Source organism: Planococcus citri, chromosome 3, assembly GCF_950023065.1.
Source record: "Planococcus citri chromosome 3, ihPlaCitr1.1, whole genome shotgun sequence".
NCBI classification, from domain to species: domain Eukaryota; kingdom Metazoa; phylum Arthropoda; class Insecta; order Hemiptera; family Pseudococcidae; genus Planococcus; species Planococcus citri.
In genome coordinates, this window is record NC_088679.1 from 1,257,933 (window position 1) to 1,276,277 (window position 18,345).

Sequence of the window (18,345 nt, forward strand, 5' to 3'; positions counted from 1 at the left end):
CACTTACTTATTCTTTCAAAATCAGAAAATACGGAAATGGATTTTTGAAATTTTCTTGCTAGTTTAAAAAATTGACAAATTCTATTAGTTGTGGAGAGATAATAAAATAATAAGATAAAGATAAACTTTTTTGGACGACTATACTTTGATTGTAATTTATGCATAAACCTATAATTTAGGTAAATTCATACAAGTATCGTATCGTAATTCGTAACTGGTAACAAAAATTTGTATACAATTTAATTGGTGGGATTATTTACGGTTTACCAAAGATTCTTCAAAAAATACTTTTATAGGTATACGGTTAGATAATCGTAGCCTAACGCTGATAGTTGACTATGGACATTGGGACAACGTTTTCAAAATAAAATAAATTTTAGCAAGCTCCACACCAGGAAGATTAATACTGCAAAGAAAACAGTTTTGAGAGCAACATGGGCATAGTACAACCTGAAAAAACATGAAATTATATTTCAGTCAAGATATAGAAATATCTTCAGTAAGGTATGTACAGTATCCTAGACTTAATAGTATTTTTGATTTTACCTCCTCCATCTAATTCTGGCTTCTGGTAAGGTATGAATATCGTCATTGACAAGATACACTCGTAATCCCAAGCACATCGCTTGTAAGAAATATTCCCACGAGAAATCAGTCATGTTGAAGAAGAAAAGTTGTTTATCTTCGTTGGATAAGCTTTGCCAAAGTTCTTGAGTATTGTGATTTTTAAAAACCCAATTGCGCGATCTAAAATACGTCAAAATTTCTCGAACGTCGTTCATTTTTTTATAAATCTTGGTTAAACTGTTCGGTAAACAAAACATTTTAAAAATCAGTTTGAATTCAGGTAGGTACTGAGTTGATTATCAATAGGTATAACAGAACGTACACTGGTTTTTCTCCGACAAGACGAGCTAGAAAATCTAAGAAATAACCGGGGATTGTGTGCATCAGAAACGATAATATCGTGAACAGGTATTTGTTCTCGGTAAATGTCAACGAATAATACCACACTGCTTTTATGGTGGGCCATTCTAAGGAAAAGTGAAGCGAATGATCTATAATTTCTCCCCAAGTTATGGGATTTTGAGTTCCGCTGGAGTAAATATACACTGGAATATCAACTTCTCTGAAATATAAGAGCAAAAACCCTCGTTTGAATTCTTCATGTACCTACTAAGTAATTCAAGATAGGTAGGTTATGTGAACTGTAACAAACCTTTTCTCCGATTTAAATTTTTCATATTTTTCAGCCGTAGCTTTGGCCGCACATATCAAACCATTTACTACTAAATCCACCGGAACCATATCCGAACTGCTTTTATCGTAACCTCCTTCGTAAACGTGTAATATTCCAGTTCCAACGCCTACGATTACTCCAATCGGTCCATAAACGTTATCTATCCAACCACGAACAGGCTCTTTGTAGGTCGAAACGACTGAAATTTGACAAAATAGGTAAACATAATGTACGTATGCAAGATCAGTGATCACAACTCGATAGCTATAGGTAATAATCGCAAAATGTTGCGTATTATTTTAGAGGCAGGTACTTACTCACAGAAGGTCGAAAAAGGCCGATTGGTAAACCTTGACTTTCATTTTTCACCACACATTCGGCCAGCGCTTTTGTAAACGTGTATGTATTGGGCCATTCGCCCAATATTCTGAAAAAAAAAATAGAAGACGTCTCGTAGTACCCCTTGTATTAACAGTTGGATATGCAAACGTTATACTCATTTTATACATAAGTTAGTTGCGTAGAAGGATGAATTACATACTTGGGTGTTTCGAAATTAATTTCTGAATCATTCATTGTAGTAACTTTATTTATCACATCCATGTAATGAACAGGCATATCGTAGAATTTTTCTTCAATTTCGGAATGAGGACAAAAAGAATATGCTGTCGAAACATGCATCATCGCCTATTTAAAACAACATGTAATTACCTATGGCATATTGTTGTGAAATACCTAATGTGTCTTATTCGAAACGTCGAACAGGAATTCGCCTAATATTATAGTAACCCAAACTATGGTATACCTACACACCAGTGTAATTTGGTTTGCAAACGCTAGAAATTGAAGGGATGAAATTTTCCAACTATGTATACTCAATACTCATTGTAATTCAAATTCACTTTTATAGTTATATATATCTCTCTCTCTAAAAAAGGCCACTGACGATAAATTTACCTTTAGATTTTTAGCACTTTTAGCCAATTTCAATATTTCTCTAGTGCCGATAACGTTAATTCCAACAGCGAGCTTGAGTTTCTCATCAAATCGTACGGTAGCCGCTCCGTGAAACACAACGTTGACTTGTTCGGCAAATTTTTTCTTATCTTCGTCAGATAGGCCTAATTCGGGCTCTTCTAAATTACCATTCATCACAGATACTTTTTTATAGAAATCAGGAGATTCGTGCTTGAGTCTTTTGTAAAGCTGCGCATAAATACCACAACGATTTGTACATTATTGCGTACAAGTAGGTATAGGTATTGCTTTAAAAAACATATATTGATGAATTGTGTATAAATTACCCTGTCTTGAAAAATAGCTTTGATTCTTTCATCGGAAGTCTTTCCTTTTTTATTTCGCACCAATAAATAAATATGCTTTAGATGAGGACAAGATCGCAGTAATTTTTCAGTCAAGATTTTCCCCATAAAACCGGTACCTCCGGTGATGAAAACGGTTACATCGCGAAAGAATTCTTGAACCGGTGTGCCGATTTCATCTTTTGGCACTACACGAGGTGAGTTGAAGTTCCTTTCGCCCAGTATTTCCAAAGGATCTCTGGGATATTCGGGAGTAATTATACGTTTCAATAGTTCAGCATCGTCTTCGCCTACTTGAGCTTGTCCTTTCTTCAGGACGTTTCTACGATGCATATCGAGTGCCATTTTTTAATTATAGTTAAATTGTATCTGAAACAATTTTTGAATATTAAGTAATTGGTAAATTTATTAAATGGGTAGGTGATCGCGATTTCAATGTGCACCAAGCGCCAAGGACAGCGAGCTTCTTCTGACACCTCAGCGAGTAGGTACTTAATTTGTGTACGACTCAAAAGTTCACCGCAGAATGCATTTGATGAAATGCTAGGCTTCATATCATGATAAATGAGCGATTAATCGAATTAGCAATAATTTAAAGGAGAAACAAAGCGTTGACTCGGTGGCATTAAAACATTGAACTTGAATTTCCGCATTTCCGCACATACCAGTAATTACTCGTAATTAACGCGATCGTGTATGTAGGTGGAATATAGGTTTGTTCGTTTTTAACAGGGTTTCTTACACTTTCTTACCCGGGTAAGTTTAAATTCACTAGCGCTCGGGGGTAAAAAGTGGAGAGCGGAGTAAGGAGAGTAAGGAAAGTGTAGACCCGGTTAGACCGAGTCATAAAAACGAACAAACCTTATGTATTCATGCGAGGTACTGTAGGTGAAAAATGTTCATAATTGATCTTACCATAAAGGTGTGGGGTGTGGGTAATTTCGAGTTTATTAATTTTGTATTCCGCGTATACAATATGTTTAACTAATTAGGTTGCTGGGTAGAACGAACAGAAAAAATCCGATCCAGTTCCTCTGGGTATTCAAATTAATAAACTCGTAAAGTATCTACATAGGTACCTATAACGAACATTTTTGTTTAGCAGGTTTCCTATAAACTTCGTGTAGGTCGGATCTCATCAAATCAACAATGAAAGTTAAAAGCAAAAATCTGAAAGTCGATGATTTTTGAGGTTCTTTGAAAGCCAAAAGCTAGGCAAAGCTGTATGATTGAAAAGATAAAGGTTACCCAAAAGCTTTATTTTTCAGATTTTTTGCAAAATTCATTTGGTTTTACTCGTAGTTTCAGTTTGAGTTATTTTTCAATTTTCACTTTTCTCCTTTTTTCAGTTTTTTTCATTTTTTTTTTGTTGCTGTTGTGGTGGTGAGTTTCCACTTTATTCTCAATCCACCTGAGTGAAAAAATTTGAAAAGCCGAAAGCTAAAGCTAAAGTTTTATCAATTTTTTTGAAGCTAAAAGCTATTAAAGCCAAAAGTTTTATCCTTCAGCTTTCCACCCCTGCTCTATGAAGTCCTACGCGGTGGGGGTAGAACATCTTTGACTTCGGTTGGAAAGTTGAAATCGATTATAGAGGGGACGTTATAAAAATGCTGGGCAGAATTTTGGACTTCTGACTCAAACTCCATTTGTTTTTCTGCTTACCTACCTACTTTTGAGGAAAAGTTAACGTAGGTTTAGGTACCCTATGTACCTATATAAATTACGTTAAAATGTCAGAAATTATTTTTTTGACATTTTTCCAGATCTGACTTTCAAGAATTTTCAAATAAATTTTTGGCATTTTGAGTATCTGACATCATTTCAAACTTTAAAAAAATGGCTTTCTGACATTTCGTCAGACTCTTGAAAACTTAGAAAACCTCTGTAGAGCTTTCAATATCAATGAAATATCTCCCAAAATTCTGAAAAACTAGTGTTTCCTATATTAGAATTTATTGGTACAGCGTGAACTTTTCTGACCAACTGAAAGGAAAATTTTGGGTCCAAAAAGTTTTTATTTGAGAATCTTTATTTCGTGAATTGAAATAAATAAAGGAGTACGTATGAAAAACTAGGAATGAGCCGACGAAGATTGTTAACCGGTCCTAAATTTTTTCAACATTTTTGGTGCAATACTGAATACTTCTAAAGCTGCAAAGGTCAGCTAGACAATAAAACATTTCAACCGCCTTTCTGCTACCATTTCATCATTGGACTCTAAATGTCCTTACTGTTTCCACGATACGTGTAAATTTATAATTTTCCAGCCAAAAAAATTATCAAATCCTAAATTTTTTTCAACATACATATATGTATTTTTTGGTGCACTGAAAAATCCTTGTAGGTGGAAAAAGTCAACGAGGCAGCATCTGCTTAAAAATGAATGAAATAGGTACTTATTATATCTATTATTGCCAACTTACTTCTCAAATTTCGGGACATTTCAACCGCCTCCCTCTTAAAACCTAATCCATCGAGGGCCCAAAATATACTTTTACTACCTCCGAAACATTTTCAATTTTTTAGCTAAAAAAATCATCAAAATAAATATCTTGAAATTTTTGAACACTTGAAAATCAGTGAAGCAGGTATCTACTGATTTTTTCGGGATTCGTGACAAATCAACCTTCCTCCTCCCGCCACCGACGTATTTCATCGTGAATCCCACATTTCCTTATACCTAATAATATTATAAATTAAATTTTTTCAGTTTCAAAAATGATCAAATTAGACTTTCTAATGCGTGAAGAAATCTCATTATGGTTCAGTGGGATAAAAATTATCCTCGGGAGTTCGTCTTCTTTAATTTTTTAACGTCCAAGAAGTGAATGCAACATGCAAAAATTATTGAAATATGTACCTATATACCTACTAATTTTTAAAATTTTCCAAGCATTTAACCCTCTCCACTCTTCAGTTCTTTCAAAAAGAGAAAAGAAAGTAAGTAGGTAGGTACCTAAAAAGTGATAAGTGAAAACAATGTGTCTCATAATCAAAATGTACGGATGATAGGAGTAGGTATGGATTTCTTTGGCTGAGATGAGTTTTAAGGCGAATTAGGATAAATATAATGATGTACCAACCTTAGAATAGAATATAGGTAATCTGGTTAGAAAATGAGCACAAAATCAGTTCACTTTTTCACAGCAGCAACAGAAAAGTATGTGAATGCAGCATTTATTTTTATAAAGTTAGAAATATGCCAACTTAACACTTCGTTGACAACCGACTGTAACACATTCTAAATTTTATTAATAAAAAGTCGACTTTGCAACATTATAACAATATGAATATTAAATTTGGAGCGCTTTTAATTATTTTCTCCGACGAAGGTCGTCGAGTTCAACACTAGCATCATGTAGAAATACTCGTTTTTGTTATAATATTTCACGAAAAATTAATTAGCTATATACGTAGACGAAACTTAGGCATCACTTCCTTTTTTCATCGAAATCGAATGCCTGTCGACGTTTCCTCTTGCTCATCAAGTAGCCCGCGGTACGGTATGTAACACAGTTAACTATAAGTACCTATTACCTATTTTGTCTTTCCATTCGACTTGCTCAGCATAGTATATACCTAGGTGAGTTGCCTTTAGTGGTGCGATTGTTGGAATTCGTGCTAGAGATGAGATAGCCAATAGATACTGATGACTATACGAGTATCCATTGATAATTGTACATATTATAATTTTAGATTATATGAAAAATAAACTTGCAATTCGCTTGATTAGAACAACTCGATCGTTTCTCGTCTCGGGGTAGGAATTTTTCACAGAATCATGTACGGGTAAAACGATCGCAAAAAATTAGATATATTACTCCTGTTATATCTTTGGCCCAACGCTTAATGACTCGTATATTCGGTTCAACCTGGGAATTGGCAGAATTTCTCAGCAGCTGTACCATGTCACTGTCAGATAACTTTCAAAGTTTATTTTACTACAGAATTTAAAAGGTAGGTCTCAAGGTAATATTGGATTTTCTCATATAAAAAAGTGTAGATATACATTTGCAGAATTCAACTAAAACGATTTATGAATGATTTTTGGGTTTAGAATTCTGCTTTCTGGGTTGATTCCAGAAATGTGCTCCTGCTGCAAATTATGACAAAGGTATACATACGATATTTATAAATAAAAGAAAACCAAAACGATACATACCTACAAAATCTACATAGGCTATTTTATTGTTTAGGTATTTTGTAGTTTGGTTTGCCATTAGGGGCATTGAGCGCTCATGATTAGACTCAAAATGGACCACGAACCGCTGTAATGCAATTTTACAGAAAACGTAAAAAAATTCCACGTTTCCTCATTTCTGTAATAAATGTATGCTGGAGGTAGTGGAGGTTTCTGTAACTTGCTGGAGAGTGGAGAGCACTCGAACACCTCTATTGCTTCATGTTTGACATTGTTTTACGAATTCGATATTGCTAGCTATTGTTTTACTTTTGACTTCTCTGCGAAAAAACGAAATTAAAAAAATGAAAGGCTTAAACCTAAAAGGCCAAAGAAGTTCGAAATTAATTGAATCGGCGCCTCATAAAAAAAATGAAAAAGAAATTAGATAAAAACCACCAATCACCTACGAGCATGATTGTTCCGACCAATCAGGACGAAGACGCTCCGTTTCGTCACAGCCAAGAGCCAAGCAGAAACACGTCGTGACATAATGCGCATCATGCTATCATCATACAAGTAATTTTCTGTTATCAATGCGAATCGGAAAAAAAGCTATTCATTTCTTGTTCAAGTTTCGTGTGTTGTGATCTGAATAATTACATATTTTTTTTTCGAATAGGTACATTTTACGATGGCCGAAGTACTTCCATCATCGTCTGCTAACGAACCTAACGAAGCAGCTATCAAAGAAGAGGATGATTCGCCTTCAGGAAGCAAGAAAATCAAGCTTACTACCGATCATCCAACACCAGTCGAAGGATGTAAGACAGAAAACTTGGAGTATCGTTTAGGAGGCATTCTTTGCTGCGCAGTTTGTTTGGATCTGCCGAAAACCGCCATTTATCAGGTTATACTTTATGCATTCGATATACGTTAAATGTATTCTTTGTTTCTATTACTTTATCGGATTTGATGAAATAACACCTTAGTAACGATTTATGTCACAGTGTACAAATGGTCACTTAATGTGCGCTGGTTGTTTCTCTCATTTGTTGGCTGATGCACGTTTACGAGACGAAACAGCGACTTGTCCTAATTGTCGTATTGAAATTAGCAAGATTTCGGCGACTCGTAATTTAGCTGTCGAAAAAGCAGTCAGCGAATTACCTTCGGAATGCCAGTTTTGTGGTAAAGATTATCCGCGTAATTTAATCAGTCGGCACGAGCAGTCGTTATGCAATGAAAGGTATAGCTCTTTGATTTGTATACTTTGTAGGTACCTATATCTATGCATTAAAATACGAGTATACATTATTAAATGTTTGTATCGCAGAATCACCATCTGTCGATATAGTCGTATCGGTTGTCCTTGGCGAGGACCATTTCACGAGCACGCAGAACATGAGAAAGTTTGCCAATTCCCTTGTACGACGGGAGCTCAAATATTGGAAGTGCTTGACGTAATCGACAAGAAAAATCAAGAAGAAAAGTGTTTATATGATTCGATCTTCGATCTGTTATCTTACGAACACATCGTTCTCAATGGTACGCGTATATTTATCCTATACGTATACGCATTACGTTGAGAAAATATCTCAGACTATAGTTTTTTATTTATCGCGTATAATTTTGCTATCTCTGTGTTTATGTAGACTTACAATTGAAACCATACAGAACGGACGAATTCATCCATAAATTGTACTACGAATCGCTTCGATTTTCCGCATTTAATTATCAATGGGTTGTGAAAACACGTATCAATGATTTTCAACGTGATCCGGCGCTCAGTTGCCAACGTGAAATGTCCTATCAAGTAACGAACTCGACTTACACTATAGTTTTATCTTTAGTATGTACATATTTCTGTTGCGTAATCAATCCTTGTACGTAATTTTTTTTTCAGTTATCGTTGAAAAGCAAAATATCGGTGCCAATGAATATTCATTATATGGTTTTGAAAGGACCTTCCAGCGACATAAAATTGAAAGCGAGAATTTACAAATTTGAATTTACAGAACTTGAAAATGAAGCTCCGTATGTCAAGTTACCTTTGTTGAACACCGCAGAATGTAATCGCTTATTAGCTGCCAGAACTATCAGTTTTAGGTACGTATTTTATTTCACTTCTAGTTAGCATTTAAATATCACGAATATGTTTGTTCAACGAGAAGTTTCGTTTATTTCTTCATCCCACGACACATTTCTACCACTAAAAAACCATTTTACATTCACTGACACTTCGTTTTATAAATTACTACAAGAGTATTTATTTCAGCGATGAAAATTTCAGTATTTTAAGTACTACGGAATTTCAGGTAAAAAAATTTCTATTTCGTAATTTGAATAATACGTAATTAACGAACAAAATTTTGGGTTTGAAATCTGATCCGAGATTTTGTTCGTTTCTGGTATCACCCCAGATCAAGTAAGTACTACTCGTTCAAGTGTTAAGACATCATAATTCTGTCAAACAATTGTTTCATATTTGTTCTGCTCCATTCAGTATTATTTATTTGTGTAAGTGGGTAATCATTTCATTTCACATAGTTTGCATTTATCTTGTTTTATGTTATGTTTTGCTGGAAAAAACTGAATAACTGAATTTTTTCCTTATTGTTAGGTTGATAATGTTTCTCCTTCCCAGATAGGACGACTTATTTTTCACGTTGGACGTGTTCAAGTGAGATCTACAAGGTAAGTTTGTAAGATTTAATTTCGACGCAATGTGTTTTTTATTTTAGAAAATTTGTACTAATTATATTGTAAGTAATCCGCATGTTTACTATTTCGATGTACGAGATTTAATTTCTCTTTCCAAATTGATGTACCTTTACGTTTTGAAATGTCGACTATCGATAAAATACTCTTGTAAAATTGATTATTGTTTATCATATCGTTTTTGAAGAGAAATAGCGAAAAATAAAATTGTAACTTTTCATTATTTTTGTTTATTAAATATTGTACGTTTCTCTTAATTATCCTAAAAGAAAAATGTTTTCTATTTTGTTGGCTTTGTCGTGTTTCATAGATTTTCTTTGTAATAAGTATTAGTTTTCGCTCGTTTTTACGATAATCCAGTGAAAAGACGAGCACTCTTTAAAATGTAAATGTACTTTGTAAGAATTCAAATACATTTAAATCACCGATAGTACAACTTTTATTAAATCCATTTCAAGAAAGAATGTAGGTATTCAAAATCTATTCATTTTTTGACGAACATGTTCTTAATAAATTTTCCGATAAAACCCATAATTGCTGCGCAAGTTGACGATCTTTAGCTTTATCACTAGGGTCACATATCTGACAATTATTAAAATACAGTCCAGACATTTTGTTCAGCGATGGCGAAGTTGAACAGAAGACTGAAGTACTCGCAGCTTGTTGCTAGAAAAATAATCACAAAGTACAAAATTATAAAATCACGTCGCTAGAATTCGTTCAAAGTTTGATCATCAAGTTGAGTATTCATACCAAAGATTTGGTGAAAGGGGAACATAAGAGAAAAATTATTTCATAAATCCAACGATATCTGCTTAAACGCGAACGAACTAAATTGCCAGGATGGACAGCATAAACGTTGACACCTTTCGAATACAGCTGTTGATGAAGTTCGCTCACAAATAACATATTACATAATTTAGCATTATTGTACGCCATCAAACTCCAATAGTCTTCTCTTTTAGGTGAATACAATGTACTGTCCAAAGTTTCGGAGCATAAATTTGAAAACCTAAAAATTCCCAACTTCATTATAACGACGATTACGATTCACAGAATCAAATTTCAAAATGTGTCAAATTGGAAAGTAATTTTTCACGAACTTTGGTCAATTTTTTTTCGCAGAAAACCCACCTTAAGTAAAACTTATTCAGAATTGGAATGAATGGAGTTACTTTCCAATTCAGTACTCACTATTTAGGAACTATACCTGTGAGATTCCGATGAAACGACAACTATACGTGGACTATAAGCCGACAAAATACTATTTTTTAAAAGTTTCACTAGATGAAAATGACTCAGGTAACATATCTGGAATGTACTTTCATATCCATCTTTTGTAATTGAATAAGGGAGACAGAAAACACCGGCATTCAAGATCAAAATATCAACATTCCTATAACAAAAAGTAGACAAAAATAGAACGGAATTAGATACAGGGTATGAAAAACTAATTTCTATACAACACAGAAAACATTAATCGAATTTTAATATTTCGCTAACTTATATAACTTATTAAATTCATCGCTGAATTTTTCAACAGAATTTAAAGATGACAAATCGAGTTTCATAGGTATACATTTGGCTCTAATTTTGGAATTCTTTACTTTGGAAATTGCTTTCACCGCGTCATCTTCTGATCGGCATGCAAACACAACGTTACAACCATGTTGCGCTAAAGATGCCGCAGTTTCAAAACCTACCATCAAACGAGACATCAATCAATTCAAAAATTGAAAAGAAAAAAAATACGTAGCATAAATCTTCTGCCGTATAACCTATTCCAGAATTAGCTCCACTAACGATGGCCACCTTCGACGATAAATCCAAGCCATGAAGTACATCGAGAGCGCACGAAAATCCGTCATATTTATAAGAGAAACTTTCAGTATCTTTTAGCTCATAAGCAAAAGCCAGCCTAGGATCAGTGTACGTATGAATATTGGTAGACTCTTCGCTATACATGATTTTGCCATCAGATTCTACGATTTTTGTCCAACCATAAGGCAGTTCTGAAATGAAAATATTACAACATGAAAGAATACGAATCTTGGATGCCGGTTCGTGAAAAACGAGTGGTAAAATAGATCAATTCGTACTCGAAGGAACCATTTTTCTTCTTTTCGACACAGGATGAATCCATTGCGTTGATTTCGATACATGGCTATTAAAATAAGGCAAATTAGCTACGTCGTACATGTCTATGTATTTTAATTCAGATTGAAACACTCACTTCACGTAATAAATATTCCCGTCGACTGCGGCTCGTTCTTCCCAACCAGGTGGTAAAGCATCATCTTCATCAGAATCCATTAGATTTCATTAAATTTACGATTATTCCGGCGCTTGCAAAATCTGAAAACAGAAACACCGAAAAAGATTCCATCAACGATGTTATCATTATTATCATTTAAACTGTCGTGACGTCAAATTCGGAATGTAAACAAATACGAGGTCACGGTCATGGGTCAGGGTCATACACATACAGGGTGTCCAGCTGTCCACTGTTCAGCCCTTTGACTATATATACATGGACTGCTATCTCCTATTGTTGTTGAACGGGAACCGTGAAGCCAAAGCAATAGAGGTACTAGATCGGGACATGGGCTCTGAGCATGCGCGAGATTTCGTTGCAACGAGCGTAGTGGTCGTTGGAACGTAGGAGGGTGTTCGTCGCTCCGTGGTTCACCGTGATTGGAAGGTGCGAGGGTGGTTCGGATTCCTGCGCGCGCATGAAAATTCCCGATACTCCCGATCTAGTACCTCTATTACTTCGGCTTCATCGGCGACAATGAAGATAGTAGTCCATGTATATATAGTCAAAGTGTTCAGCCTCCAGCTTCGACTTGGGTCATTAACCTTGAAGAAGCTACGGGCAAAATTATGTGTATTCAAAAAGTAGTGGATTCAATTCAGAGAGGACGAGGAGCGTGTAAGATTGTCTCCTCAGATTTCAAGAGTGATAGTTTCTTGAGTTTCTTGCATTCCATAATTATTCCTAAAATTGAAGTAGGTAGACAGACATCTTCTGAATAATCTTACGTTATCCGGTTATCATGGGATATTAGTGCAGGTGTCTTACGTTTCGTAATACTGATTTGAGGCTTGAGAGAATAAGCTTTCATGGAGCTTTTTAAAGTTTTATCACAACTTCAGTTCTACTAATTATTATTTTATATGAAAAAACAACAACAACATAGCTTTTACTAATTAAAATTTAATGGGTAAAAATAAATGGTAAAATTAAACGAAGCTTGGAATTTCTCAACATTCAACAATAATTCAAATGAACAACAAATTCAGGTATAAGAGGTTTAACCCACACGAGTAAATCGAATAAAACTGATACAATGTTACACAAGATAAAAAGGAAAACTGTTGAAATACATACAAATAGAACGAGACTAGATTTTATAAATGGATACTTCGTATTTTCATCATCATCACATTACATAGAAGACATGCTCACTGTACTACTAATAAAGTAAATTTGTAGCAATAGAGATGAGAAAAACAAAATTTTGTAAAACATGAAGTTTCCTTTTGTTTTGTTTTGTTTTTTTTAGGTGAAAGCGGAAATATTTGAGAAAATATACATCATCAATACCAATACAAAGGTAATTCCGTACACAAAATTCTTACGAAACTTGAAAATTCATGAACATAACACTGCATTTTTTTATATCAATTTCTAAAGCAAGAGAAACAAAAATTTTGGGTAGTTTATCCCAAACATTTAAAGTATTTAAAATGATATTTCCATACGAGTTGGAAAAATAGGATTTAAACAAAAACTACCTAATGTACTTAATTAATAATAAATTCAGGTAACAAAAAATTGAAATAATCAACACATCAAGTTTCTTACAATGAGTAAATAATCATAATACGTAATTATGTAGTAAGTGTGCATATTTAAAAAATCCAAGATTCGAGGAAACATTGCAAGACGGCATTTAAAATTTATGAAATGAAAGCATAAAGGGCATAAATTATTCTTTTCAGCACATATGCATACATTTTTTAATTTATCATTCACTTTTCAAAATCCTTAAAATTTGAATTTCCATGCGCAACGGGTAATATTTCCACAATTCTCAATTATTTCATCGAAATTTAATACAAAAATCCGAAAATTTTACAAAGAGTTCTGACAAAAAATTAGTGTACGGAAAACAGATGAAGTTTTGAGATTTTCAAAATAATGAAAAGTGCATGATAAATTAAGTAATCTAGCACTACGCTGAAAAGAACATACGCTCACCACTTGAAGATTTTTATTGATTTCTTCAAATTTAAATCCAGAGTAATTTAATTTAGGTCCGTTCATGAAAATCTAAATTTCGTTTACGATGTACAAAAAAAAGTTGAATCAACCTAAATGTCTCACTATGCATACTTACTATTAGTATAAACACTGACGACAAAAACTTAAAATTTAAAGCATCACGTATAAACTTTTTTTTTGAAACTAAAATAACAATTTATGATCTACTAAAGATCAAAAATCAACAAAGATAGGCATGTTTTTAAAGCAATGCACGAGTTATTTTCCGTTATCGGGATATGGTTTCACGTCAGCCATGTACGCAGAAAATCGTGTTCATAATTTACGAACGATGGTGTAAAAAAAGAAACGTAAATCGTAAATATGATACACACTGATCAACACAATCCACCTTCTTCATATTCTTCTGAAAGATCTTTTGCTGGCTCGGTAGATGTATCATTCGATTTATTCACGTCATCCTAGATTTTCGAATATAAAAATAAGATTTGATGGTTGCGAAAACGGTAATAAATGAATACGAATGGATCACTTTCTTACGAGTTACGTACTTCGTTATTGGAGAAAACGTTAGCAGCATTTGGTGAAACGTACGAAGGCGCTGCATTAGGTCTAATTGAAGCTGGTGGTGGAATGGTAGAGATACCCTTGGGTAAAGGTAGATCACGGGCAAGACGCGCATATTCCGGATCCATGTGTTTAATAAACGGACAATTCAAAGCGTTTTTCACACCTTCTGCATCTTCTTCATCGTACGCTTGTAACAGAGTTTCTAAAGTTTGAACCTGTAATAATGTGAGATTTGATTACACTTTCAAAATATACCATTCTGCAAATATCTAAAATTATGAACAGGCAATTTACTTCCGCTTGTTCGCAACAATTGCCCCATTCCTTGAAAGCTTTCTCAGCTGCCACATAATCTCGTCGGGTCAAGTGAAGTAATACCAAAACCACTGCTAAACGTCCAATAGGTCCAATATTTTCCACTAGCTGATGTAATCCTATTTCACGACGTAAAGCGGAAACCGCTTCATCGTAGCTAAAATTTCATACAAGTCGAATTAGACCAAGATTTCTAAAAAATAATTCACATTATATTAACACAATGAAACATACTACTGCAGTTTAACCAAAATTCTTGCAGTTTTGCTGATGAATTCCGTTGCCTGTCTCAAATTATCTTGCATCTGTGCAAACAGAATTTATACTAACTCAATCCTTTCTACATACGTTACAGTAAATTCCGAAACAAATTTTTTAATGTTTACCAAAGCTACATCGGCAGCATGTTGATACAGTCGCAGAGCATCTACTGAACTAGAATCTTGCATTATATTCGCAGCTTTTTCCAACAATAAAATTGCCGTGTCAGCAGATCCATGATGCTGATACAATGTACTAGCTTCTTCTGCTAATTTGGCAACCTCTCTGACATCGTTCATTTCCTTTGATACCAAAATTACTTGTTCCAGACATCTAATAACAAATCAAACCATTAGTACACAGCACCAACTATCAGAAAATTAAACCTTTTGGAATTAAATATTGTTCCACCGCAGCACTTACTTAGCGGCTTGAAATAATCTATTATAGTCAATAAGGAAATATTATCCCACACTTGATGCAGTACAATAATACCTAACCGATGAAAATATTAATTTAATGTAAAAGGATACGATCTAGTCTGCTTGTAACAATTGGATGCTTTTATATATGCATCGCGACATTGACTGAATGATTTTACAATCTTGAAGCAGACAGCTACAGCATACAAATGTAATTTAAAGGATTAGACCCGAATACACGATTACACAAGCAAAATAACATTGCATCATTCACCAACAACGCACCTGCTTTAGAGTATTCTTCCGCTGCAGCTTCGTAGTCAGGCTTCCATTTGAAGAAATTGGTTTTCAAACTGAAAATAAGTAACAATTGCGCATTGAGCAAACGTTTATTGAAAACATTATTCTGGTCGCCTCAGCGATCAAGCTTTAGAAATAGGTACGTGAATATTTACGAAATAAAATCATACTGCGGAAGTATTATTTGTATTGATTACCATTTTTCAGCATTTCTGACATGTTCTGCTCCTTCGTCAAACTTTTTACTGTTTTCCATACTTCGACAGCTTTGACCACTGCGTAAAAAGAAGGTACTCGGGAACTGGAATCACAACTCAAAAACTTGATCTTTTGATGGTGAAGTAACACAAGATTATAACGCCAAAGCTGTAAAAGCTCCAAGTTCAACACTAATAACAAAACAAACACAGTTTTCGCTTATCGAAAGCTCAGCTTTGAGCTTATCGAAATGAAATAAACATCAGTGGAATCCGTCAGATTATAGGGAAGGCGCCTCTATAAAAGCAACCTTATCGGTCTACGTAGGTACACCGTGTGTAGACCGCGTATTTTACCGTAAAGCCGGTTATTTCAAATTCAATACATACTCATGTCCTTCCGTTCCTATTAAATAAAGAAAGATGGTTTTATTTTCATCATTTCATGCGGAGGTGAAATACTAACATGATCCTGGTATGTAATACTCTGTTTAAGACGGTTATTTATATACGTATTACTTTTCATTGCATTTAAAGGGTAATTTAGAAAATACGAATCATTATTTTTTAATATTATTCCCAGAAGAGTGAGTGTCTATTTGAATCACAGTATTGTACACGTATTTTAAACTTTGATGAGCTACAACTTTTAAACCATATCGAGAACCCTATGATTTTATGGCATGATTTTGTGCAGAAATTTATCCTCTTTCCAACGATATGAAATTTGTTGAAATCCGCATAGTTTTTCATCGCTAAAATTGAATATTTACGAGTTGAAAAAGCTGATTTTGGGCTATTTTGAACTTTGAAGCGTTAGAACTTTAAAACTAGATAGACAACACCGACATTTCATTGCGTTATTTTGTGCAGATTTTTAAGCGCTTTCCAACGGTATGTAATTTTTTGAAATCCTCATAATTTTTCATCTAGAAAAAAGCAATTTTTCAAGACGAAAATGGTTAAAAATGAGCAAAATGGCCGTTATTTTGAATAAAATTATCCAAAATTTTTTTTTGAGGATACAGTATGGTAGAAAAAATTCAGCACAACACAACGATACTAAAATCAGAAAAATTCACCGAATAGTTCGCCCAAAACTGCAATTTTTCGTCTTGAGCGTATTAATTTCTTGTTAAAATTACAACTTGACAAGGTACACCACAAATGTAGACCGCGAGGTTGCCTTTTGAACTTTGAGGCGTTAGAACTTTCGAAGCAGATCGGGTACCCCCATGTTTGATGGCGTCATTTTGCACTGAACTCTATACTCTTACACTGGAACGCTTACGATACCACGTGACCCGATCGAGCGCGTTAGAAAGAGATAGATATATGTTAAGACGTTCTTGTCCTTGTCTAGCGCGTTGGTAAGTATTGCGTATTCATTTCATCCGTACAGTAGCGTGATTTTTTTTTTGTTTTTTGTTTTAATTTTTGCAATTTTTTGTAGAATTTTTTTATTTTATACGAGTATTGATGTTCAAGATCACTTTTAAGACATCGGCGATCGTAGGAATTGAGAAAATTGCTTTTAAAAAATGAATTATTTACAAAAGTGTACCAGATACTTCAAGTTGAAATATTATAATTTGTAGCAGTACTTATTCAATAAAATTTAAAAACTCATGATCTGGAAATTGAAATACTTAATTCAAATTAGAAAAATATTTAAGTGAATATTGAATAATTTAAATTTTCCAGCAATATTCTATATATATTTATGTACTACATTATAATAAATAAACGAAATTACCTATTATGCAGCTGTGTTGTCAGTTGTGTAGGCTAGATACATGAAAAAGTGACTAAAAAAGGAAAACAGGTACATGATTGAAAATTTTTGAAGAATTTATCACTCAATGAAGCCTCAAACTCAAACTCATTCAAGAGCTGCACAAGACAAAGAATGCACAAATACATTTTTAAAATTGAATGAAATCGAAAATTTTAAATCCAGAACTCCAGAAGTTGTTCATTTTCCAATTCATTTATCAAATAGGTTGAGGTTGAACCTAATTTAGTAATTTAAATCAAGTTTTGAGGGGAAAAAATGAACTCAGATTTTTCAACTCCTTCATTTATCTATCTGTGATAAGATAACGGATAATACGGATATATTTTATTTTTATTCTTCAAAAATTTTCAATCGTGTACCTGTTTTCCTTTTTTAGTCACTTGTCCAAGTACCTTCCCTACACAGCTGCATAAGCACTTTGAAATTTTTTTTACCATTACATAAATGTCTATAAATGTCTCCGTTGTAATATATGAAATCAATTTTTACCGTGAAAAAAAAACGTGAAAAGTTAGAGTCATTATAAAAAAGTCTTAAAGTTCTGTTACGAAACATAATTTCAACTTGAAATACCTTGTTCACTTTTGTAAATAATTCATTTTTTAAAAGCAATTTTCTGAATTCCTAGGATCGCCGATGTCTCAATTTCATCTTGAAATATTAATAATTGTATAAAATAAAAAAAATCAGCAAAAAGTTGCAAAAATTTAAAAAAAAAAACAAAAAAAATCACGCTACTGTATGAATGAAATGAATACGCAACGCGCTAGACAAGGATAACAACTTCTATT

General features: G+C 33.8%; 4 protein-coding genes across 5 annotated transcripts; 1 reads left to right on the forward strand and 3 right to left on the reverse strand.

Moving 5' to 3' along the window:
* Positions 1-121: 121 nt before the first annotated feature.
* LOC135841031 (fatty acyl-CoA reductase wat-like) lies at positions 122-5,846 on the reverse strand. The gene is made up of 9 exons (XM_065357813.1): positions 5,646-5,846; positions 2,545-2,931; positions 2,198-2,446; positions 1,782-1,927; positions 1,558-1,667; positions 1,220-1,439; positions 890-1,129; positions 547-804; positions 122-450 (listed from the first exon to the last, which is right to left on the reverse strand). Exons 2-9 carry the CDS (start codon positions 2,905-2,907, stop codon positions 360-362), a joined length of 1,677 nt encoding a protein of 558 aa, XP_065213885.1. The 5' UTR covers positions 2,908-2,931; positions 5,646-5,846; the 3' UTR covers positions 122-359.
* Positions 5,847-7,125: 1,279 nt separating this feature from the next.
* Positions 7,126-9,839, forward strand: LOC135841034 (zinc finger TRAF-type-containing protein 1 homolog). 2 transcript variants are annotated; one of them, XM_065357817.1, is made up of 7 exons: positions 7,126-7,261; positions 7,365-7,592; positions 7,693-7,931; positions 8,019-8,230; positions 8,338-8,498; positions 8,589-8,791; positions 8,961-9,839. In XM_065357817.1, the coding sequence occupies exons 2-7, from the start codon at positions 7,377-7,379 to the stop codon at positions 9,037-9,039; spliced, it is 1,110 nt and encodes a 369-aa protein (XP_065213889.1). In that variant the 5' UTR covers positions 7,126-7,261; positions 7,365-7,376; the 3' UTR covers positions 9,040-9,839. The 2 variants fall into 2 exon arrangements, with proteins under 2 accessions (XP_065213889.1, XP_065213890.1); XM_065357818.1 differs by lacking the exon at positions 7,126-7,261 and having other exon boundaries at positions 7,268-7,592; positions 9,306-9,839.
* On the reverse strand, positions 9,819-11,836 carry Wwox (WW domain-containing oxidoreductase). Its single transcript, XM_065357816.1, has 7 exons — positions 11,637-11,836; positions 11,503-11,567; positions 11,182-11,415; positions 10,907-11,102; positions 10,614-10,799; positions 10,157-10,415; positions 9,819-10,069 (listed from the first exon to the last, which is right to left on the reverse strand). Exons 1-7 carry the CDS (start codon positions 11,714-11,716, stop codon positions 9,884-9,886), a joined length of 1,206 nt encoding a protein of 401 aa, XP_065213888.1. The 5' UTR covers positions 11,717-11,836; the 3' UTR covers positions 9,819-9,883.
* Positions 11,837-12,600: 764 nt separating this feature from the next.
* On the reverse strand, positions 12,601-16,041 carry gammaSnap1 (gamma Soluble NSF attachment protein 1). The gene is made up of 9 exons (XM_065357819.1): positions 15,757-16,041; positions 15,545-15,612; positions 15,371-15,455; positions 15,261-15,278; positions 14,963-15,170; positions 14,811-14,881; positions 14,556-14,733; positions 14,243-14,476; positions 12,601-14,152 (listed from the first exon to the last, which is right to left on the reverse strand). Exons 1-9 carry the CDS (start codon positions 15,813-15,815, stop codon positions 14,069-14,071), a joined length of 1,005 nt encoding a protein of 334 aa, XP_065213891.1. The 5' UTR covers positions 15,816-16,041; the 3' UTR covers positions 12,601-14,068.
* Between the last annotated feature and the right edge of the window lie 2,304 nt (positions 16,042-18,345).

Excerpts from the sequence above, each read along its gene's own strand:
- gammaSnap1 (XM_065357819.1), bottom strand. The coding sequence starts at position 15,815 with ATGGAAAACAGTAAAAAGTTTGACGAAGGAGCAGAACATGTCAGAAAT. Across the intron at positions 15,613-15,756 it reads GTCAGAAATGCTGAAAAATG|TTTGAAAACCAATTTCTTCA; the intron begins GTAATCAATACA and ends ACTTATTTTCAG. Across the intron at positions 14,734-14,810 it reads ATTTTGGTTAAACTGCAGTA|CTACGATGAAGCGGTTTCCG; the intron begins GTATGTTTCATT and ends ATGAAATTTTAG.
- Wwox (XM_065357816.1), bottom strand. The coding sequence starts at position 11,716 with ATGGATTCTGATGAAGATGATGCTTTACCACCTGGTTGGGAAGAACGA. Across the intron at positions 11,568-11,636 it reads GGGAATATTTATTACGTGAA|CCATGTATCGAAATCAACGC; the intron begins GTGAGTGTTTCA and ends TTATTTTAATAG. Across the intron at positions 11,416-11,502 it reads AAGAAAAATGGTTCCTTCGA|AACTGCCTTATGGTTGGACA; the intron begins GTACGAATTGAT and ends TTTTCATTTCAG.
- LOC135841031 (XM_065357813.1), bottom strand. The coding sequence starts at position 2,907 with ATGGCACTCGATATGCATCGTAGAAACGTCCTGAAGAAAGGACAAGCT. Across the intron at positions 1,668-1,781 it reads ATTAATTTCGAAACACCCAA|AATATTGGGCGAATGGCCCA; the intron begins GTATGTAATTCA and ends TTTTTTTTTCAG. Across the intron at positions 1,130-1,219 it reads AAATTTAAATCGGAGAAAAG|AGAAGTTGATATTCCAGTGT; the intron begins GTTTGTTACAGT and ends CTTATATTTCAG.
- LOC135841034 (XM_065357817.1), top strand. The coding sequence starts at position 7,377 with ATGGCCGAAGTACTTCCATCATCGTCTGCTAACGAACCTAACGAAGCA. Across the intron at positions 7,593-7,692 it reads CGAAAACCGCCATTTATCAG|TGTACAAATGGTCACTTAAT; the intron begins GTTATACTTTAT and ends TTTATGTCACAG. Across the intron at positions 8,499-8,588 it reads AACGTGAAATGTCCTATCAA|TTATCGTTGAAAAGCAAAAT; the intron begins GTAACGAACTCG and ends TTTTTTTTTCAG.